Source organism: Leopardus geoffroyi, chromosome A3 (assembly GCF_018350155.1).
Source record: "Leopardus geoffroyi isolate Oge1 chromosome A3, O.geoffroyi_Oge1_pat1.0, whole genome shotgun sequence".
NCBI classification, from domain to species: domain Eukaryota; kingdom Metazoa; phylum Chordata; class Mammalia; order Carnivora; family Felidae; genus Leopardus; species Leopardus geoffroyi.
The window spans coordinates 121628705-121653037 of NC_059336.1; the positions used below are offsets into that span (position 1 = coordinate 121628705).

At 35.5% G+C, this 24333-nt stretch overlaps 1 protein-coding gene across 3 annotated transcripts in view; it reads left to right on the plus strand.

The window, feature by feature from the left end:
- The window catches only part of ATAD2B (ATPase family AAA domain containing 2B), a 168031-nt gene that overhangs the window by 122689 nt on the left and 21009 nt on the right, over positions 1-24333 (plus strand). For 2 of the 3 annotated variants that reach the window (XM_045447595.1, XM_045447597.1), the window contains exons 20-22: positions 9322-9457; positions 11427-11608; positions 14704-14863. In XM_045447595.1, the coding sequence (XP_045303551.1) occupies positions 9322-9457; positions 11427-11608; positions 14704-14863 (478 nt within the window). Of the gene's footprint in view, positions 1-9321; positions 9458-11426; positions 11624-14703; positions 14864-24333 lie in introns of all 3 variants that reach the window. The other variant, XM_045447596.1, reaches the window with a different exon arrangement.

The following is a 24333-nucleotide window of genomic DNA, read 5'->3' on the forward strand; positions in this document are numbered from 1 at the left end:
ATCAAGTAGGCAAATATAAAAAACAGTTAAATAAATCTCTCCAGGGCAGTCCAGGTAATAGACTTAAATGTGTACATACATGTTGGCTCAGCAGTACCATTTATGAGTAATTATCCAAAGAGTTGTTCATGGACTAACACAAAGATACTGTGCAGACCACACAAAAAATACAAGAATATTTATTATAGCCTTTCTTCATAGATTGGAAACTATCTAAATGTCCTATTGTAGGGGATTGGTTACATTGTAGTAGATTTCTTCCATGAAACAATGTAATATTGGTGTAAAAAATGATGTCATGGGGTGCCTGGCTGGCTCAGTCAGTATAGTGTGTGACTCTTGATCACAGGGGTGTGAGTTCAAGCCCCACGTTGGATGTAGAGATTACTTAAAAATAAAATCTTAAAAAAAAAAAATGTGAAAAGATGTTGTGAATACGTTGTTAAAAAAATACAGTAACCAGTATAGTATTATGCTATGCATATAACCATATAGTATTGTATGTCAAGTTGTTTGCATACGTATATAACTATTAATAAGTGTAAATAGTAATTATTTCTGGGTATTAAGATTATAGCAATTTTCATTTATCTCTATTTTCTGAATTGTTATTCTCAGAAAATAAACTCATTCAGAGGTGAAAAGGAAAGGTTCTGTACTCAGTTTTTAAAATAGAACAAAACCAAAAAAGAATTAGTTACCATAGGGGTAATGTTTTATTCGGAATATAAAACCACTTTCTTTCTCTCCGACAAAATAACAATCTCATCTTTTAGAGCTCTTTAACAGTCTCTTGTAGATGTTTCTTTGTATGTATATCTCCCCTAATCCAGTAGTCCCCAAAGTAAGTTTGTACTCAAGTCAGTACATTGGAATATTGAAAAAAAATTAGAACTTTTACTCATTTTTAGTCTTCATATTATCTTAAGTATTTTATATATATGTTTTATAATAGAAATAGTGATATTAGTGGAATAGTATATTTAAATAAATATGCATATACTGGAATGAGTATTTTAAAATTTTTTACTGATGAGGTGTTTGATAAAAAAAAAAAAAGACTTTTGTGGGCCCCATAAGACTTTCAGGGAGTTGTCACATTCCTCTTTTTTCCAACTACATACCTGCTTGAATATGGGTTTTCTTCATGTGCTTCAATCAAAACAACATGTTGTAACATTAAATACGGAAACAGAAATGAGAATCCTGTTGTCTCTCATTAAGCTAGACATTAAAGAGATTTGAGGAAATGTAAAACAATGCCACTTTTCTCACTAAATTTTATTTTATACTTATTATATTTTATAATTCAGAAAAACACATTTTTCAAGAGAATGTATTTTTTGTTTTTCTTAAAAAAATTTTTTTTAATGTTTATTTCTTTTGGGGGAGGAGGGACAGAGAGAGAGGGAGACAGAATCTGAAACTGGCTTCAGGCTCCGAGTTGTCAGCACAGAGCCTGATATGGGGCTCGAACTGACCACTTGTGAGATCATGCATGACCTGAGATGAAGTCAGCTGCTCAACTGACTGAGCCACCCAGATGCCCCTTTTCTTTTTTCATTTTTTAATGTTTGTTTATTTTTGAGAAAGAGAGACGGAGACAGAGACGCAGAGCGTGAGTGGGGGAGGGGCAGAGAGGGAGGGAGACACAGAATCCGAAGCTGTCAGCAGAGTCCTATGTGGGTCTCGAACTTACAGACCCATGACCTAAGACCTACAGATCATGACCTAAGCCAAAGTCAGATACTTAACTGACTGAGCCACCCAGGTGCCCCAAGAGAATGTGTTTTGTTTTTGTTTTTTTGTTTTTTAAATCTATTTTCAGTGTCATGTAATTGGTTTTTAAGTGTATACATTATTTGGAATGCTCTTGGTTTTAATTTTAACACATAATTATTGACAGATGTAAACCACATACACAGAAGCTCTTTTGGATTCCTGAATAGTTTTTAAGAGTTTAATAGGTCCTGAGACTAAAATGTTTGAGAACCTCTGACCCTAGACCACAAGCTCTTTGAGAAGAGGCGATTGTGTTACCGGCCTTCACTTTTCCACTTCTTGACACATTGGAATTACCTACTAAATGTTTGTTGCATAAAAAATAGGAATTTACCACTAAATCACCACGTTGGTTTTAACTCCTGCTTAGCCTGATTTCTTTTATTGCAAAATTCTAATGTAAGTAAATTTGCTTTTGTGGACCTTGTAGACTCTGAGGATAGTCGGAGGATGTTAGTTGAGATACATGGGAATAGCAAGTTATTTCTCTTCATTCAGGAGAATTAGAAAAAAGACCTGAGGATTGAGCATAGGAAAGGGATTTTTATTTTTTTAATTTTTTTTTTGTGATTGGTGAATTTATTTTATTTTATTTAAATATTTTTTGTGTGTTTTATATTTATTTTTTTTATTTTATTGTCAAATTGGCTAACATACAGTGTGTACAGTATGTTCTTGGTTTTGGGGGTACATTCCCGTGATTCATCACTTACATACGACACCCAGTGCTCATCCCAACAAGTGCCCTCCTCAATGCCCATTACCCATTTTCCCCTCTCCTCTGCTCCCCTCCTCCATCCACCCTCAGTTTGTTCTCTGTATTTAGGAGTCTCTCATGGTTTGCCTCTCTCCCTCTCTCTTTGTAACTATTTTTTCCCCTTTCCCCTCCCCCATGGTCTTCTGTTAAGCTTCTCAAGATCCACATAGGAGTGAAAACATATGGTATCTGTCTTTCTGTGCCTGACTTATTTCACTTAGCATACTACCCTTCAGTTCCATCCACGTTGCTGCAAGATTTCATTCTTTCTCATTGCCAAGTAGTATTCCATTGTATATATAAACCACATCTTCTCTATCCATTCATCAGTTGATGGACATTTAGGCTCTAGGAAAGGGATTTTTAAACAAGGAAGCAGACGGAGGTATAAATATTTACAGGAAGGAAAGCAAACTTTGGTCAGAAAGAATTGCACTTAAATTTCTGAAGAGATTCACCGAATTGTATTTTGGTATTATTATGGGCAGGCTCAAGATGATATAATTCAGTATATTGTAAATGAATTTTAAAGAAATATTTCCTCAGCTACACTTAGGAAATTAAAGACTACAAACAGCATATTGTCATCACAGTATTTCGTGTCATTTTGTGTCTCTCAGTTTATGATAGAAACTGGGAGTTAAAAATCAATAACTTAAGTAGAAAAATCAAGTAGGGGCATTGAAAGTGAATAATCATATGTACAAGGGAAATATCTTAGTATTAATTTTTTTGTCATGAAACATTTATGTGAATCTTAAAATTTACGAGGGTCACCACAAGTTTTTAAATCACAGTTTACTGTCTCTAGTAAATGAACATAAATTATTACTGTATTAAAGTATGGGAAATGTTATTATTTATTTTTATTTAATTATTTACTTATTTTGTTTTTAGAAAGCAGATTTTATTCAGAGAAGCTATATTAGTTTCATTTCTGACCTCATTTTCCATACCTTTGAAGTCTTGAGTCTTAATTATTAATTTTCCCCATTATAGACATTGCATAAACTCTGCCTTTAAAACTGAGGACTAGGGGTGCCTGGGTGGCTCAGTCGGTTAAGCGTCCGACTTCAGCTCAGGTCACGATCTCGCGGTCCGTGAGTTCGAGCCCCGCGTCGGGCTCTGGGCTGATGGCTCAGAGCCTGGAGCCTGCTTCCGATTCTGTGTCTCCCTCTCTCTCTGCCCCTCCCTGGTTCATGCTCTGTCTCTCTCTGTCTCAAAAATAAATAAATGTTAAAAAAAAAATTAAAAAAAAAATGAGGACTGACAACTCTAACATTTAATAGATGAGGTAAAACAAGATTTTGCTAGTGAAAGAATTGCTGCCACTTAAGCAGCTATGTGCCAGGCACTGTAGAGGTCAATTACATATATTCTCTAATACAAGGTTTTTTTTTAACTCTTAGTAAAAAAAGTAAGACCCTAGACCTTGCCTAGGGTCTCACAACTAGTATGGCAGAGCAATGATTTGGACTCAGGTTTGTCTGATTACAAAGGTCATGCACTTACAATGTACTATATTCTCTAAGTTTGCAGAGACAATTTCTGGGTAATGTGTTGCTTAGTTTAATGAGTGGTCAGGGAAATAAAGAGTTTTGTGTTTGTCAAGTTAAAACCATTGTTTATTCATCAAAATTTATTGTGTGCCTGTTTTATGCAACGCAGTGTTTTCATGAGTCTGAATTTGCTTAAGGCAGGTCAAGTGTCTGGTTTCTTCATGCTTTCATTCACAGTGTCTAGCTGCCTTACAGGGTCTCTCATGTGTACACATACACATGCAGTACTCACAAATAGATACGTATATATGTAAATATTTCTAGTACAGTAAGTCTTTGTTGAATGAATGAATGAATGAATGAATAAAATAGGTGCAAAACCAAAAGATAGCCACTGTTCTCTAATAATTTAAAGTTTAGAGGGAAGAGAGACCTAAAAAAAATAATACAGTATGAGATGTGCTATGATATTATATAAAAACATGATCCATAAGAGGAAAAATTGATAAAGGCAACTTTATCAAAATTAAAAACTTTTTAAAAGACACCATTAACAAAATGAGAAAACAAGCCACAGACTGGGGAGAAATACTTCAAATATATCATGTTGCATATCTTCATAAGACTCAAAACTAGAATGTATTAAGAACTCTTTCAGGGTGCCTGGCTGGCTCAGTCACTAGAGCATGCAACTCTTGATCTCAGGGTAATGAGTTCAAACCCCACATTGGGTATAGAGATTACATTAAAAAAAAAAAAAAAAAAGGAAGAAAGAAAAGAAAGAATCTTTCAATATACGATTACAACAGATGATTTTCAACAAGAGTGTGAAGACCATTCATGGAGGAAAGGATAGTGATTTCAATAAATGGTGCTGGGAAAACTGGAATTTCACATGCAAAAGAAATGATGTGGGGAACTGGCTGGCTCAGTCGGGAGAGCATGCGACTCTTGATCTTGGGGCTGTGAGTTTGATCCTTACGTTAGGTGTAGAGATTACTTAAATAAATAAAACTTAAAAAAAAAATGAATTGGGCCCTTATTACCATATGCAAAAGTTAACTCAAAATGGGTCAAAGAATAAACAGAAAACTTAAAACTGTAAAACCCTTAGAAGAAAACATAATAGGAAAGCTTTATGACTTTGGATTTTGTAACCGTTTCTTGGCTATGATACCACAAGTACAGGCAACAGAAGAAAAATTAGATATATTGGATTTCATCAACACTAAAAACTTGTTGCATTAAAGGTCACTATCAGAGTGAAAAGGGAACCCACAGAATGGGAGAAAATATTTGCAAATCATATATCTGGTAAGGGATTGATATCCAGAGTGTATAAAGAACTCCTACAACTCAAGAACAAAAAAATCCAGCCAACCGTACTCCCTGCAGTGAGGGTATTCAAATGGCCAAGAAGCTCATGAAAAGATGCTGAACATCACTACTCATTAGGGAAATGCAAATTAAAACCACAATGAGATGTCAGTTAATACTCATTAGGAAGGCTGTTATCATAAAAACAAAAAATGACTTAATATTGGGCAAGATGTGAAGAAATTGGAGCGCTTGAGTATAAAGTTGTGCAGTCTCATTGGAAATAAATGGTGCAGTGATTCCTTAAAAATGTTGAACAGAATAACCATATGATCCAGCAATTCTGCTTCTGAGTATACACCCAGAAGAAGTGAAAGCAGGGATTTGAACAGATATCTGTATGCCCATGTTCGTGACACAATTGCCAAAAGGTAGAAACACACAAATGTCCTTCGACAAATGGATAAAGAAAAAGTGGCATATACATACAATATAACATTATTTAGCTTTGAAAAGGAAGGAAATTTTAACACATGCTTCAGCATAAATGAAATTTTGAGGCATTATGCTAAGTTAAGTAGGCCAGTCACAAAGGGAAAAATACATGATTCCTTTTTTTTTTTTTTTTAACATTAATTTATTTTGAAAGAGAGAGAGAGAGGGAAAAAGAGGTCAAGCAGGGGAGGGGCAGAGAGAGAGAGGGAGAGAGAGAATTCCAAGAAGTCTCCATGCTATCGGCACAGAGCCCTATATGGGGTTCGATCTCATGAGCAGTGAGTGAGATCATGACCTGAGCCAAAAATCAAGAGATGCTTAACCAGCTGAGCCACCCAGGTGCCCCATGATTCCTTTTTTAAAAAAGTTCCTAGAATAATCAGATTTATAGAGAGAGAAAGTAGAATGGTGATTGCCAGGGACTGGGAAAAGGGAGAGCATGGGGAGTTAGTGTTTAATGGATACAGAATTTTACTTGGGGAGGATGAAAAAGTTCTGGAGATAGATGGTAATAATGGTTGCATAACATTGTGAATATACTTAATACTATAGGCTGTACAATTAAAAATGATAAAAATAGCAGATTTTATGTTCTGTTTTACCATAATTAAGTCACACAAAGACTTGAATGCAAATCTTCCTACTAGCATTATTCATAATAGTGGAAACAGCTCAAGTATTCATTAACTGGTGATTGGTAAAATGAAATATTGTATATACATCCAGGGAAATACTGTTCAGCATTAAATGGAATGAACTGCTGATACTTTCTACAATGTAGGTGCACTTCGATATATTGAGAGAAGCTAGACAGAAAGGGCTACCAATTGTCTGATACACAATTTCTAGAAAAGGTAAATCTCTGGAGACTGGAAGTAAATCAGTGGTTGTTGGGCTGGGAGTATGAATGTGGAGATTGGGGCTAGATGGACACAAGGGAGCTTTTTGGAGGTAATGGAAATATTTTAAGACTGACTTGTGATGATTGCACAACTGAATTAATTTACTAAAAATCATTGAACTTTAAAGTTTGATGGGGGCACCTGGGTGACTCCGTCAGTTAAGCATCCAACTTTGGCTCAGGTCATGATCTCATGGTTTGTGAGTTCCAGCCCTGTGTCAGGCTGTGTGCTCACAGTTCAGAGCCTGGAGCCTGCTTCAGAATCTGTGTGTGTGTGTGTGTGTGTGTGTGTGTGTGTGTGTGTGTGTGTCCCTCCCCTGCTCACACTCTGTCTCTCTCTCAAAAATAAATAAAACATTAAAAAAAAAATTTTTTTTTTAAGTTTGATGGAGGGGTATGAGATAGTATGCCTGAGTGTATCTGAGAAAATCAGAGAAAGAATTACCCAGAAAGCATTGGCTTGAGCAGAGAGTTAAAAACAGGGTTGGAAAGAGCTGATAGCACATATAGAGGCCACTGTGAGCCAGTGTGAAAGCACATGATTTCAGGGAATTATCTGAGGTGTGTTCAGTTGCAGCATGTAATTTGAGGCTGGGAATGTCAGAAGATAAAGTTAGGGGCAAATTTAAAGTAAAATGTAGCCTACTTATAAAGTGATGGATTCTAAGCTGTTGGTAATAACCTGGCAGGAGTATCAGGGGATTACTGTAGATTTACTCTTGGTATGCTTTTGTATTCACAAAGTTCAACACAATGTTGAACAAGTATCAGAAGGAAGAATATTTAAAACTGAAATTAAATGTTTTGCTGCTCTTGAACAAAATCCTGGTACTTCTAGGGTATTGCATTTTGTTTATTTTTCAAGACCCAGTTAATGTTAGCTATTTTTGCTATATCTAATGCCTCTTCACCCTTACCTCTTGCAGACTCTTGCAGAGTCTCTTCTGTTTCTCTGCCTGTGTTACAACACTCCTGGTGTGGTACTATAATGCTTTCTTATGAAACTTTTAAGATCCTTGACAGCAGGAAGTAACTATATTTTCTTCAAGTTTATAATTGCACTATTTGACATTATATTTAGCACACAGTGGGTGTGCACTGGTAAATTTGCTTGCCAGAACTTTTGAAGAAGGGTCAGTGAAGCATAGATCAATGGGTTGGGGGAATTGTACATGAGAGTAGTCTACAAAAAAAAAAAATATTGGAGACAGGGTGAAATTTTATAAACTCTTAAAAGGATTTGGCTTTGGGTTGAGGTAGATAGTTCTCTATGCAAATTTTTGAATTCTGCTTTTCATTGTGTCTTTTCTGTCTTAGAATTTTAGAGCTGGAAAAGGCCTTTAGAGATTATGTGATCTAGTGTTCTCTCTTTACTTATACTTTGTGACCTTAATCCAGTTACTTAAACCTTTCCAAGTCTAAGTTTTCTCATTTGTAAAATGAAGGACTTCTACATACCTCATTGTTATAAGTTCGATTGAAATAATATTTAGGAATTCTTAGTAAGTAGTTAGACATGACAAATTAAATGGATTATGTAGTTTACCCTAAATGTGTGGCTAAATTTGGGCTAGGATCTGATTCCTTGAATTTTCATCCAGTGTTTCCTCATTGTCTCGTAGTTGGTTCTTCTTTCCTTATTAATAACCTTTTCCCATTTGCAGTTTCCAGTTGATCTGGGCGAGGAAAAAAAAAAAATACAGGCTTTACTCATTTAGTCCATGCTAATTAAACATTAGTATGTACCAGTCACTGTGGTACATATAGGAAGACAGATGAGTAAGAAATGGTCTCTATTCTTAGGGAGTTTGGTGTCTAGAAGTAGAATATAGACCTTCTAGAAAAACATAAAAATTAAAGTGTGTAGATTAATATGGATGATGTGAAGGATTTCAACAGCCTATATTGCAAGGGGGACATCTGGGGTCAAAGCCTCTATACAGCAGGTAAATAAAGGAGAGGTAGGTAATCACCAGTAGGAAGGAACTGTGAGGTATGTGAGAATGACTGACTTAATATTGTTTGGGAGTTTTGTGTGGAAGGTGGTATTATTGTGGAGCATTCTGGGGGAGAAACTGAAGGTATTTGCAGTGAAACCAGGATTCTGGAGGATTCAGTGGAAGAGACTTGGTATGAGAAGAGCCCAGGAAAGGAAGTGACTGGATGGGAAGTACACAGAAAGAACATAAGAGAAGGCAGTGCTGTTAGCATGCTTTCAGCTCTCTAATGTAGATTCTAGGTAATTACTGTCTAGCTCTAACACAAAAGTCCTTTGAGATTGTTGCCATCTAACTATTATGATCAATTATCCTTTTTGCTACTATTTGCTGACTCTCCCAGGTATAGTATAATTTATTAATGACTTGGGCAACTGATCATTCTCTCATTACTGTTTAGTCCATGAGGTTGAATCTCTCAACAGCATAGCCTGGGATGAGGTTAACCCTAATCCCACATGAATGAAAATTGAAAATGGTACTGGAAGTTGAAGAAATTGTAGTTTGGTATAATAAGTAAGCTTTTAATTCTTTATATATTTAATGTCTTTGTGTGTATGTGTATGTGTGTAGGTTAAATGTATCTTTAGAATACAGTATGAAGAGGTCTTGTATATTCAAAGGCCTATTGAAGAAGACAGAAGAAAATTTTTCCAAGAATTGATTCTCAATCAGGCATCAATGGCTCCACCACGAAGGAAACACACTGGTAAAGTTCCTAAAGCCTTTAGGAAAATGGGGGAGAGGGAGGATGGGGAGTGAAGTTAAGAATGCCCCTTCTTGGAGTCACTTTTTAAAAAAACCATTTCTTTGTGGAAATAAAGTCAGTTTTTTAGATTCTCCTTACCTTTAGATGGACCTATGCGGAAGTGGTCGTTGTGTTTACCCGACTTGAGATTGGGAAGTACAGCCTCATTGTTAAGGCTTTATTAACAGGTGACCATTAATGAAGTATTCACCTTATCATTTCAATCCAGTTACTCTGGTAGATTTCACATTTTGAGGCTTAAAAAGTTGAAGAAAAAAAGTCTTTGGTTCTGCTCTGTTTTAGTCAGTTCAAGTACAGGGGACTTAAACTGTAAGATTGAGAACACCAGGTCGTGTGCCAATTACGTTGTGGGTCAGAGTAGGTGTGATAGGTCAAGAGCTGATCGGAATGTTTGCCTTTTCTGGCTTACTAATTTTTCAAGTATTTATTGAGCACCTGTAATGTTAGTTGTGCGAGGCACTTGGAAACCTATCATGGCTTTGTTTTAAGCATTAGAGTTTTCTTGGATTTGGGCTAATAGCATAATATTTCAAATTTCAGCCCCCTGGCCTAAGAAAGGAATGCATTCTGGGTCAATCAAAAGACTGTTTCTAATCTTAAAGATGTGTAAAGATAAGGTCCTCTTTGTAATCTCTCAGCTTCTTCTAGAAAATAACAATCCTGTTAGAAGTTTTCAAGCATCTTTCCCCTTGTTCTTTTATGTTTCTCATTGTGGTTCTTGTAGGATGTTAAATACATTTCCACCCCTTCCAAGTCCTTCCTTTTCCATATTTGTTCTACTTCTGTTTTTTACTGATTATATTATCCAACACTTTATTTTATTGTTCTTTAGTGACTCCTTTCCACATTTTCTCAGAGTTCTAAAAATGAGCACCTATGATATGGCTATAGTTGTGAGTTTACCCCCCCTAGCAACCTTGGAAAATTAAATATGGAAGTTACACCTTCTGATTGTTGGTTGTTGCTTCCTGTTAATCAAAATAACAGTACTTAAAATATTTTATTATGTAATGATTCATTTTAATAAGGCATCTTACTTGTTCTCAGATACATTTTAGTCTCAAAGATTTGAATTTTCTGTGTTAGGGATTAACAATTCTTTTTCTTTTTGAGTTGCTTCTATTTACTTTCATTTTTTGTCTTAGGGGCTATTTAGAAATCAGCAAGAATCCTTAGAATTTTAATCCTGAAGTTCAGTGTGATACTGGGAAAAACTTTTAAGGAATTAGGGAATAATGTGTTTAGGAAAGTTAATACTTTACTTTTTAAGAAGATTTTGTGTTTGTTTAGGCGGAAACGAATACTGTAAATTTTACATATAACACTGTAGACTGGATTTTCCATCTTATCCATGTCTTTGGGATTCTTGTTTTAGTTCCTAATTTTTTTTTGCTCCCTACACAGGTATGTGCCATTCACTACCCCTACTATGTTGTATTGAGAATATCAGAGTAGAAAAGACTTGTCTAAAATCAAAGCTCTTTTGGGAGTGGGAAGGATCAAAGAATTGTTGCTTGCCCATTTCACTTTCATGCATATCGGGCAACCCCATTTTGAGAAGAAGGTTTTTAAGCAACATTGATTTTAAGCAAATTGGTATACAGTTCTTCACCTGAAGATATTTTTGTTGAGTTGAAATATTTCTCATAAGTTGTGTGTAAATAATATTTCAAAATCAAATTATTTAAAATCATATCATTTGCCATTTAAAGGAGCCCTACTGTGAGTTATTTTATGAAATAATTCTCTTCTCTAGTATACTGTTGGTTTCTGTTCAAATTTTTACTGGCTGGATTTGCAAGTGGTTCACACATACTTTGGAGTTCTTTTTTGAGAGAATGCCAGAAAAGTAATTGAGGTCCTGGCCCTGCCATGTTGGAATCTTAACATTTTCTTTTATTTTCTTTAGGTCTTTGTGCTATGGAAGTGCTTCCTCTTGCACTACCTTCTCCACCTCGTCAGTTATCAGAATCAGAAAAAAACCGGATGGAGGACCAGGAGGAAAATACTTTAAGAGAGCTGCGGTTGTTTCTCAGGGATGTAACCAAGAGGCTGGCGACGGATAAACGTTTTAACATCTTCAGCAAACCGGTGGATATTGAAGAGGTCTTGTTTCAGTAGTGTGCAAACAGTGAAGTTGAACTGGCTAAAAGAAAAAAATATTGACATCTTTTTTTGGAAGGAAAAAAAACAAAGGCATGGATGAATATTACCCCTAGCCTGTAAAATTTTAATCCATGTGATAACCACCAAGGTCATCAGCAAACATCTGGTGACTTTTGGATGAAATTAGTGACCAATTCGTATGTCCTCTTATTTAGTATTGATCTTTGTGATCTCTTACTCTTCAATGTAAGAAGAGGATTAAAAGTTACTTTAGTGAAATGTCCATACTAGACTATTTTTATTCCAGGATAAATCTTGCTCTTAAAAAGTATATTGGTATTAACCAATCAATACCAATTAATTTTGGCATTTTCCAAATTATGTATACGATTGTGAAAGAGGTGGCTAAGAAACCTGAAATTTGTCTTTCATATTTTGGAAATGCCTGTAACTAAGATGCTGTTTGATGTTAAGCATATCTTATGCCAAAATTATTTTTTTCTGCAAGGATTTTCTCTGCTCCCAGTGGAAAATTTCTCACTTTCAATGTGTATTGTTTTGTGTCCTTGTGGGAGCATGGTTTGTGGTGATAAGAAATTTTCCATTTGGAATCTACTATAATACCGTAGTTAAAATTTGTTGTTTTTTTGTTTTGTTTTATCCTGGGATAATATAGCATGTGGATGAGCACGATGCAGTCTTTACTGGCCTTCTTCTTATAGTTCAGACTCCATGTTTGAACAGCTTTGGTGTTTTTAGTTTTAAGTTTTTTCTTCATCTTTTTATTAATTTGAATTTTGCAATGATTCATAGTTTAATGTTGTGTACTTCTTGTGAAATCTGTACTTTTGGACCTGAGCAGATTCCTTTGGAATCATTACCTCATCTATGACTGGGAAGAATGAACCAGTGTTGTTTTTCCCCTCTGAAAATAGCTATTTTCCTTCTTTGGGGGAGTAGAGGAAGTATCTGTATTTTATTTGTATATTTATCCAAAATACATAGTTTTATCCATTTGATCCTTTTAACAACCTCACAGAATCATTATTTTTAAGTTGCAGCTGAGGAAACTGAGGCTCACAGGCAAGCGACATAGCCAAGACTCGGAGGTTTTTTTGAAATTCAAAGCCTGCATTCTTTATTTTATATCATAGCTACCTTAAATTTTCTATCGAAATGACAAGAATTGCTAATTTGCTTTTGCAATTAATACATACCGTTTTACATTTGTGGAACATTTTTCTTCACCTCTTAGTGTTTTCAGATAAGTTAAAACTTTTAGCCCAACTTTAAGGATTATTTTAGATGTTTATTTTTATTTCAAATTGGGTATGGGCCTCTGACACTTATTTGATAAGGGCTTGATCTCAAGTCAACCTCCTGCACTAAACCAGTTTTGCCTTTCCTCCAGAGAACTCTCTTTCTTTCTAACCAGAAGAGATGGTCAGATTTCAAATGCCATGTGTGATAGAGTAAAAGTTTTATAAATGATGGTAAGGCAGTGGAAAGGGATAGAAAAATCTGGGTCAGATAAAACTTTTATTCAAGGGTTATGTTTCTTATTTTCTCTTTTATTCTTTGTTATGTTCATTCTGCTACTGGTTCTTTGTTCTTAAAGCTGAAAAGATAGAGGTCTGTGTGAAACACGAGGGGAAAACAAGATAACATTTAAATAACCTAAAACATAAACATTTATATTCAAATAATGAATTTGAAATGTTTAAAAACTATGGAATTCCAAAGCGGACTTCAGAGAAAGAAAAGTTTAGAAAATAAATGTAGAATTTAAAATTAAATATTAGAACAAAAATTTTATAATCTTTACTAGTATAAATTTTTGTAGTGCTTTGCAGTTAATAGACGTTTTCCACATGTACTCAAGGCATGCCAATGCCAGGGCCAAGAATCCAACTAATAATACCTTCTGAACTATTGCTTGTTCATTATAGCTTCATTACCTCCCCTATAAGGAGATTGACTGGCTTTTTGACTCCTAGAAGTTCAACAATAAAACATGCACACACAGTTAACCTAAACATTTTAAAACGTGTATAAAATATGTATATATGCGTGCGTATGTGTGTGTGAGAGAGTGTATGTGTGTGTTTGTGTGTGTTTTTGTGTGTTTGTGTATGTATGTGTGTATTTGCAATGGAGAAAAAGTAGCCTTTAGTTTCAAAGAGTGGAAATTATCCTAGCTCCAGAATTTGATTCTGGAGTAAGTAGATGTTTCTAAGACTGTTTTTATATGAGACCTGATTGCTTGATTTGAGATTTGCATTGGGGGAGGCAGTAGAGATAGGTTGGTAAGAGATTTCTTAGTGGTCAAATGATATAAAACATTGGGCAAATTGTGACTTAATTAAGCTCCTATTTTGAGTTATCTCTCAGAAAATCAGCACAATAGAGCACATTTACTTATGAATTTATTTATGATTAGGGAAGTTCAAGTAAATCTTCTAGTCATGAAAGCAATACTTATTTTTGTTATATAATTGACTCAAAATGTTTGTAATGACTCCAAAGGAGCAGAAAACACTTTCCATGAAACAATTCACCCTGGAAAATTGAGAAAGAAAGTGTTTTTTTTTTTTTTTGGTGGTGGGAGGGGGGTTGTTTTGTTTTGTTTTGTTTAAAGATTTTAAAGAGATTTACCAGAGAACTTTCCTAATAAATAATATGAAAAATCTATGTTTCTTAATTTCCTTTAAAAAAATTTCTTGAAGTAACATGCATTGATACTTATTGGGTGCTTTTACCCATACATTCTCTTCTCAGGTATGTACAAAGGCCTGGGGGCAAAAACAGCTGACACAAATTGGCTTTATATTTCAAGATGAGAAACATTTCAGAGTTGATTTAGATATGACTTGAAACTGAAGCTTTTCATGGAAAGTATGACTTCAAAGTAGTAACTTTAGTAGCGTAAATTGCTCTACAATTTTATCCTTATTTGTAATTATTTTTTAGATCTTTAGATTGAATTTTTAAATAATTTTACGGTTTTATTTTGTGTTTTTATGAGTAGATCATGTGAAATAGCAGAAGTAATTTTCATTAAAATATCCTATTTGTTTTAGGTTTCAGATTATCTTGAAGTAATCAAGGAACCAATGGATTTATCGACAGTAATAACTAAAATTGATAAGCATAATTATCTGACTGCTAAGGATTTTCTGAAAGATATTGACCTCATCTGTAGCAATGCTTTAGAGTACAATCCAGATAAGGACCCAGGAGGTAAGCATGCAGTGGGCAAGGTTCACTTTGGTGATCAATGAGAATATATTTGAAAGTTTAAATACTACAGTATGCCGATGTCTCAGATAGATAAGTTGGTTTTAATGACATATTATTGTACTTAGAAACTTTTTGAAGAGGAACGCATAATATACTTAAATTTCATTACTAAATTAATTTATTAAATTAAGTAATGGATTTAAATTAGAGGATTTTATTATTTTAAGTATTCTGTTCAGGGTTTAGTTTCTTCATTTACTTTTTACCTTTTGTACTTAGATTCTTGCTTTGTTCAGGTAGGGTGGAAAACTGGGTAATTGAGAATTTGATATAAACACTTTTTTAAGAGATCTGCTTAGATTTAAATTCAAGTTAGTTAACATACAGTGTAGTATTGGTTTCAGAAGTAGAACCCAGTGATTCATCACTTATATAGAACACCCAGTGCTCATCCTAACAAGTACCTTCCTTAATGCCCTTCACCCATCTAGCCCATACCCCCACTCACCTCCCTCCAGTAGCCCTCAGTTTGTTCTCTGTATTTAAGAGTCTCTTATGGTTTGCTTCCCTCTCTGTTTTAATCTTATTTTTCCTTCCAAAGTTTGTTTATTTAGCCAACACCACCATTGCTGATAAACACTGGGAATTCTAAATTGGTGAGAACTCATTATAGGATATGTTTACATAGTAAAAGACCCCTTTAGGTAGACAGTATGTATTCTATAGATTGTGGGTATTTTTAATGTAAATTTATTTGTTTTGTTCCTAATTCCACCCTGTACTGAAATCTGTAGTCCCAGCTCTTTGAGTGCCCTTCAGGGAGGACCGCCAGGAACATATCTGTAGTTAAACAAGATGGATTTACTGATTCCTTGTAACAAGGAAGAATATGTATCATGTAGAACAATATAGGATTTGAGCTTGTGTTAAGAATTTTGGAGAGGATTTAAGTATGACTTTACAGTAGATTGGATGCTATTGGGAAGTGGGGGTAATTTTGTGATTAGGTATTTTAAGAACCTGGAAGACAAGAAGAATGGAGGAAGGCCAGAACTGTGATGGGTAAAGAAGCAGTGGTCACTCATAATCTCCAAGATAGGATTATACTAAGTTATTTTTGTGGCTGGGACAATGTTCATGCTTTTGTCTATGTTTACATATGATTTTGAGGTGCTCTTGCTTTATCTTGATTCATCATGTCACAGAGTGGCCTTTTCTGAGGTTGTGTTCTATAAAATTGTTTATATTTGATATGAGTACACCAAGGCCTAGCTGATAGCGCCAGTCCAATTTCCAGCTGGCAGGGGCTGTTATTCTCTTTCTCAACCTATTGAGAATTCTGTTCTTCAACAGGTGATACACATCAAAGATTTTTTTTATTTCTTACAAATGTATGTAAGTTTCAGTCATCTAAAGTATTTAGTATACAGTTTCTGCTTTGTTTCCGTATTTATGGGCAGTAGTTCTTAGGCTACATGTTAGAACCTGTATTTGTCATTTTCAAATGAAATTAAGTATTTCTTATCTAAATTTAGAGCACAGTAAATCACATGTCCTAATACCAAGTTTAGAGGCAGAATGAAATTTTACATAGCTGCACCTGGTATCAGTTCTTAAGCTTTGTATTAGGACATTTGCCTCATTAGTTTTTGTTTCTTTTGCTTCATTTTGACTTTTTTTATATATGTTGTATAGAAAAATTTCTAAAGATTAAAAACAGATTATTAAAGTAACCTTTAATTCCATTATTTTGTGTTCTTTCTTTCTCTTACACAGATGTATTGTATATGGAATACTTACGTGCATATCTTTATTAAAATAAGAACATAATTTTTATAAACTTTGTCATTCATGCAGTATTTTGTGAAAAGCTTACGAGCTAATATATTTCTAAGACATTATTTTAATCACATAGATTTACTGTAATAGCCAATACCCTATTGATGGACATATTAGATTTTTTAGTTTTTTCCTCTATTATAACACTGATGACTGTCTTTGTAGCATAAATTTTATGTACATCCTTAGCTATTTCCTTAGAATGAATTTCTTAAAGTGAAATTTCTGAATCAAGGGATGTATATATCTCTTTTAAGCCTTTTAATCTGTATTGTTAAATTCTTCTCACAATTTTTTTTCTTTTACCAGCAGCATCAGGGTCACTGTTAGCCAGTATAACAATTTTATGTGAACGAGAGAATCTCATTCTTGTGTGTAGATGGCATCCTGCAACAGGATCACAGTTTGGGTGGTGAGAGGAATGGGCTGGATGTCAGCTTCATTTGATTTCCTTGCTGGAGCCCTTGGTGAGGGTCCAGTCTGCACAAGTGTCTATAGTGGCATTGAGCAAAGTATGAGAGTACTGAGTGCCTACAGTGTGTTTTAGTTTTCAAGACACAGAGGTTGCTGAAACTGTAGTAAATAAGAGCTTAGACTTTGGATTTATACTTAAGTGTTGGTCCCCATTCTGCAGTTTCCTAGTTCATTAACCAATTGAGTTTAGTCCTCTAAATTTAGTATCCTTATCTGCAGAATAGGGATAATTATGGTATTCTTCTCATGGGGGTCATTGTAAGGGTTAAATGAGAAAATGTGTTAGGTTAAACCTTAAAAACCACGATTTTCATATGGTTCAACCTAAATACCTTAAGCCCTTAGCATAGTGCCAGAGACATGGTAAGTGTTCCATAGAAGTTAGTAGTCGTATTTTTATTATTATCATTATTATTATTGAAATTGTGCTTTAATTTTTTATAATTAGGTGCTTAGTGGGTACCAATTGCTGCATATTATATTCCCTGAACCACGTTGAAAATTTAATCTATTTTAGAAAAAATTTAGGGACTGATTGTAAAAAATAAATATTTGAATGGTTAGAAAAAGCCAGTTTAGAAGTTTAATCCAGATTTTTCCCCACATGTTACTTAATTATAAGCACATTGAAATAACACTACTTTTAAGAAAGAAGCAATGGTTTCTGGTGCATAATAACCTTTTCCTATGCAATGCAGTTGTATAATCAAACAACATGGCTGTATCTCACAGAGTTGACATGGTACACTTGTAACTTTGTTTCTTCACTGTTTTAGATGCAAAAAAGTCTGATATAATTCAAAAACATCATTTTGGCTCTGTTCAAGTTATTTCATATCTTTACGTTAAGAGGCCTGGTTTTTTCTTAGCAGCAGAACCACTTGTTATGTATTAGGAAAACAACCTCAGGGTCTGTTGTGTAGCAAGTGGAAATTACATGAATGTTGTATTACTTTTACAAGCTCCCATGAGTATTTGAAAGCTTACAGTGTTCTATTTTGTAGAACCCTTGGCCATTTGGGAAAACAAAAAACTAGCATATACATAGAAGACAAAAGCCAGTATTCTGAAGGCTATACATGTTGCCTAAGTGTTTACCCAGATTCTCTCCCTTGAGGATGATGTGGACAGAAATTAAATATGTTAGCCAAAAGAATTTCAACTTGTGCTGAATGTAACTAGTATCAGATATTTGACCCTAATTATTATCTTACAGATATGTGATACATATGTTTAACTCTTCCCCATTCTGTGTCTTGTGTCTTTTTTCTAGCCCTCAGTTGCATTCACATACATTCTGTCATTTAGCTAATTTTGCTGAAATTTCAGCCCTAGTCTTGAGTCTTCTCAAAATCTTCCATTTTGTACTAGTTGCTTAGGAATAAAAGCTCACAGCTTCACTCCAGCTTTTGGATCCCTCTGTGGGCTCTGTTTTAGCCATACTCATTCGTATTCTTTATTAGTATTTATGAGTACCATGTACTAGTTACTGAGCTGCGTGCATAGAATACAAAGACGACTGTGACAATCCTTGCCTCTTGCGATAGAGATACTCAGACATAATAAATGTTGAATAATTACTGTGTGGCAGATACATTATGCTCTGTGTTATGGTTTTAGTTTGCTAGAGCTTCCGTAACAAAATGCTACAGACTAAAAGTGGCTTCAAACACAGAGATTAATTTTCTTACAGTTCTGTAAGCTAGAAGTCCAAAATGAAAGTGTTAGCAGGTTTGGTTTCTCTTGACGCTTTTCTCTTTGGCTTGCAGATGGCTACCTTCTTTCTGCATCCTCATGTGGTCTTTTCTCTGTGTGCGTGCACCCCTGGTATCTCTTTGTCCAAATTTCCCCTTCTTGTAAGGGGAAAGGATCTTGTAAGGACACAGATCAGATTAGAACGTATCCATACAACCTTATTTTATCTTAATTACCTCTTTAAAGGTTCTACTTTATTTTATTTTTTAAGTTTTTTTTTACTTATTTTGAGAAAGAGAGAGAGGGAGAGAGAGAGTGAGCGAGTGAGCACAGGTGGGACAGGGCCTGTCAGTGCAGAGCCCGAAGTGGGGTTCAATCTCACAAACAGTGAGATCATGACCTGAGCAGAAATCAGCACACTTAACCGACTGAGCCACCCAGATGCCCCTAAAGGGTCTGCTTTAAATACAGTCACATTCTAAGGTACTAGGGATTAGAACTTTGACATATGAACTTTGAGTGGTGGAGGGGAACCCAGGTCAGCCCCTAAAAGTTATATATATAGAGATAAATAAGCCACAGTCCTTACTATCTAGAAACTTACTCTATTATAGGAATGACAAATACAAATGACAATTATAATAGATTTTTAAGGTATAGAGATAGTATAGAGGTGGTGATTATGATTTTATGATTTTTATGATCTTGTCTTCAAGTGACCACAGATGATTATAATGCAGCTTTATAAGGTTTCTATTAGAATTATGTGCACAGTGTGAGTGGAGCACAGAGGAGAAGACCCTACATGGAGTTGAGTAAGATTGGGTAGGGCATTCATTCCAGCCTGAGAAAAGTAGTGTACAAAGTTAGAAAAAGAAAGCGAAGGTGGCTGGAGAATAGAGTCCCTAGAGTGGAGGAGTGTTGGGAAGTCTACTCTCCTCCTCGCCGAGTCTCCATTCATGAAGTATTCTCTTATGGATAAACTGTGGTCAGTACTGAGAATATACAGCTCTGGCCTCTAAGATGCCTAAATTCTACTGAGTAGAGAGTGTCCTGCAGATAACTAAATGTCATAGGAAGTTCCCCGTCTTCTTTTGATCATGTGTAAGGACTTCAGAGTTTCTTTTCTAAATGATAAGGAGCCATTGGGTGGTTTTGAGACAGAAGGTGATACAATTCGATTTGCATTTAAGAGTATAGTATTAAAGGCAGTATCCGTTTTGGGGTAAGGTCAAGGGAGTGCAGAGATGATGGTTAGAAGATCAATTACAATTCAGTTGCAGTGGCAGCAGAGATTGAACATAGAGGGCTTAGTGATTGATAAATTAGATATGACTGACAGAAATCAAAATGACTCCTGAGTTTTTGATCTGAGTATTTAAGGAATATGAGAAGTAAACCAATGGAGGAACAGGTTTATGGGCAGTATGCTAACTTTAATTTTGGACGTGTTAGTATGAGTTAATCTTTGGTGCACCCAGGTAAAATGCAGACATTATAGAATAGTAGTTGTATATATTGGTATAGTTGGTTCTAGAGGTTGGGAGACATTTGGGCAAGAAACATGGTTGGAATCATCAGTGTGTAGGAGTGAATGAGATCATGTAGTTAGTATATAGAATGAGAAGAGAGAGAAGCCTAGGAGATCCTCCTGTAGGAAATATAGATCCCAATTTCAATGTAGGTTCTTGTCTTACTGTTGGAACCTAGGGTACCTTTGTTAAATGTATTGCCCCTGCTGGGAGTGTGAACATTTTTTTTTTTTTTTTTCAACGTTTACTTATTCTTGGGACAGAGAGAGACAGAGCATGAACGGGGGAGGGGCAGAGAGAGGGAGACACAGAATCGGAAACAGGCTCCAGGCTCTGAGCCATCAGCCCAGAGCCCGACGCGGGGCTCGAACTCACGGTCCGCGAGATCGTGACCTGGCTGAAGTCGGACGCTTAACTGACTGCGCCACCCAGGCGCCCCGAACATTTTTTTTTTTTAATGTTTATTTATTTTTGAGGCAGAGACAGAGCATGAGTGGGGGAGGGGCAGAGAGCGAGGGAGACACAATCTGAAGCAGGCTGTAGGCTCTGAGCTGTCAGCACAGAACCCGACGCGGGGCTCAAACTTGTCAACTGAGAGATCATGACCTGAGCCAAAGTCAGACTCTCAACCGACTGAGCCACCCAGGAGCCCTGACACTTTTTTATTCTTCAACCAGTTTCATTGAGGTGTCAGTTATATAGAGTACATTGTTTTTAAAACTACATATATCTTTTAAAATCCTACTTAGCCTTCAAGGAATATTAAATGCTACATTCGTGGAAGATTTTGTTTTTGGTCCTTCCCATTATTAAGTAATCCTTTCATCTTGGAATCATAGCACTGTGTAACTTTTCTGAGACATTTAATACCCATTCCTTTACCCCACTCCCATGACCTGAAGTAGTTACTTGTTTACATATCTCTATCCCTTGTTTTAGACTCCAAGCTGATAGGGAACAGGATCTGTGTAGGCACCTATATGGAGCATATTCTTAGCAAATGTGGCCAGTCAGTAAATTTCACTAATTGTTCTCCAATTGAAGGAGTTTCAGATTAGACAGAAATTATAAAATGGAGACATGATAACATAATGCAGATATAAGCCAATAAATACATAAAATTTCTTAATTATGAAGTAATTTGGGATGAAAAAAATCATCTCATAAAAATTAATTTTTCTTGGGGTGCCTGGATGGCTCAGTCAGTTAAGTGTCCGACTTTGGCTCAGGTCGTGATCTCACGGTTTGTGAGTTCGAGCCCCGTGTCGGGCTCTGTGCTGACAGCTTGGAGCCTGGTGCCTGCTTCGGATTCTGTGTCTCCCTCTTTCTCTGTTCCTCCCCTGCTCTCATCTGTCTCTCTCTCACTCTCTCAAAAATAATAAAGATTAAAAAAAGTTAATTTTTCTTAAAAACCTTACTAACCTTTCATAATAATTTTATTGAACAAATAAAACCTAGCTAATATACTTCTGTTTGCCAAAATACAAAAGAAACATTTACACATTGATAATAGTTATCATTTTCTTAAAATTAGTGATTTTGTTAATTTTATACATACTCATCAATTTGTCCTTATAGCCATTATTTTTTATTGAAGGCAAATGTACATGGTGATATCTTTATAGACGTAAGGGGGTTGGGGCTTAGAGATTACGTAATTTGTATGCAAACTCACAAATGTTATATGGCATAACTGAGTGGATTGAGTTTTGTCTTTAAAGCGAATGTGTGTAGTTTTATTACCTGGATTTTGAGAATCTTAAGATCATAAAGTACAAGACAAAAGAATTGGCAAATATGTAGCTTATATTCATGCACAATTGTAAAGTAAGGATTTTAGGTATGATGTCCATGAGAGTGTCTCTGAACAACTACATCCAAAATTGTATACCTGTATAATTTTTCGTTTTCATCACATGCTTATAAGGATCTCAGATGACCCCCCTACATCTCCAAAAAAGATGAAGATCTAAGACATGACATCTCTTCTAGTTTTAATATTCTGTAAGCTTATGATTCTTTGCTGTGTATAAACAAAAACACAGCTCTAAGACAAGAATGATTAAAAATAATTATGATAGAAAATAATTATGATAGGCAAATGAAAAATATTGTTTCCTCATCAAATGCAGATCTCTTTAGAATAAATTCCTTGTCTTTCAGACCAGTGGGAAATTTTTATGGAATTTTTTTTTTCATTCATTCATTTCCCATTTAATTGGGAATGGAATGTGGGTGGGAGGCATATATTTAAAAAGGCAAAAAGAAAGTTACTGAGTTAATTTTAGAGTGATAATATGCTAGGTAGATCATGGCTTTATAGTTAATCTTACCTCTTTCTTAGCTGTTTTCAAGCTGAGGTAGAAAGTCAGTGGCAGAAAATTGTGGTATCCCCTGCACCACAAACATTGTGTTATCGGCTTGAAGGTATAGCTACTTCTAAGGGTATTTATTGTAGGTTTTTATGTGTAGTAGCTACAATTTGAAGCAGCTTAAAACTTCCTTTTTTAAAAAAAATGTTCATTTTGAGAGGGAGTGAGCTAGCGAGAGAGTGTGCACTGAGGAAGGTGGGGGGAAGCAGGAGAGGAAGGATCCCCAACAGGCTCTGTGCTTGAACGCAGGGCTTGAACTCACGAACTGTGAGAACATGACCTGAGACGAATTCACGAGTAGGAATCTTAACTGACTGAGCTACCCAGGCACCCCGCAACTTAAAACTTATAACAGTAGAACAATAATTTTGAAAAATTAAAACACATGCTACTTTGGATTTTTACACAGCTTTTATAGTTTGGTTCTCAAAGAATATTTGACAGTTATCAGGAGACTTCTGATTTTGGCTGTGGTGGAGTAAAAGGGATTGAATTACTCTCCTACCTGAAACAATGAAACAACTGAACAAAGTGTATGAAAAAAACAAGTTTGAAGCCATTGGATAGCAAGAAATGAAGGGCAGTGATCTCCGAAAGATGAGAAACCAGAAGTTGAGCACTGTAGTTGCCTGGAGAGTTTCCAGACTGTAGTCCGGGAAGGAAGGGCCCAGGCAGAGTCTGAAAGTGTACCTGACAGAGACAGAGCTGGGGATATAAGGAGGTCATAGTAGGTAGAGTTCTCAGAGTAGAAAGAAAGAAATCTGCCCAGAGAGAGCACTCTGGAGATCAGGAGAGCCTCCTCCAGTCGGCAGCTGAATACTGATTGGTGTATACATTTGAGGAAACAACCTGAGACCAGAGAAAGGGAATATTCCTTCAAGCTCACACAGGGCTAGCAGTAGTGCAGCAAATAATTAGAGCTAATAAACCAACAAAGAGATAACATGGGATCGTAAATGAGTACACATCCAAATGAAGTGAGAGAAAGAGGGAAAAGGGAACAAAGAGCATATGGGACAAGTAGAAAATAAACAGCAACTTTACGAACAATCACATAAATCACATTAAGAATAAACTGTCAAAAATAAACCATCTATTTTGGTGTAGTCTCAATAGCTTAAATTTGTTTTTGTTACCCTTGCCTGAGGAGACATATCTAGAAAAATGTTGCTGTGGCTGATGTCAGGGAAATTCTCTGTGTTCTCTTCTAGGAATTTTATGGTTTCAGGTCTCACATTTAAGTCTTTAATCCATTTTGAGTTTATTTTTGTGTACGATGTAAGAAAGTGGACCAGTTTCATTCTTGTGCACATAACTGTCCAGTTTTCCCAGCACCATTTGTTGAAGAGACTGTCTTTTCCTCACGTATATTCTTGCCTCTTTTGTCATAGGTTAATTTACCATATAAGCATGTATTTACTTCTGGGCTTTTTATTCTGTTGTATTGTCTGTTTTTGTGCTAGTACCAAACTGTTTTGATTCTTACAGCTTTGTAGTGTATCTTGAAATCTGTAATTGTGATACCTCCAGCTTTGTTTTCCTTTTTCAGAGATTGCTT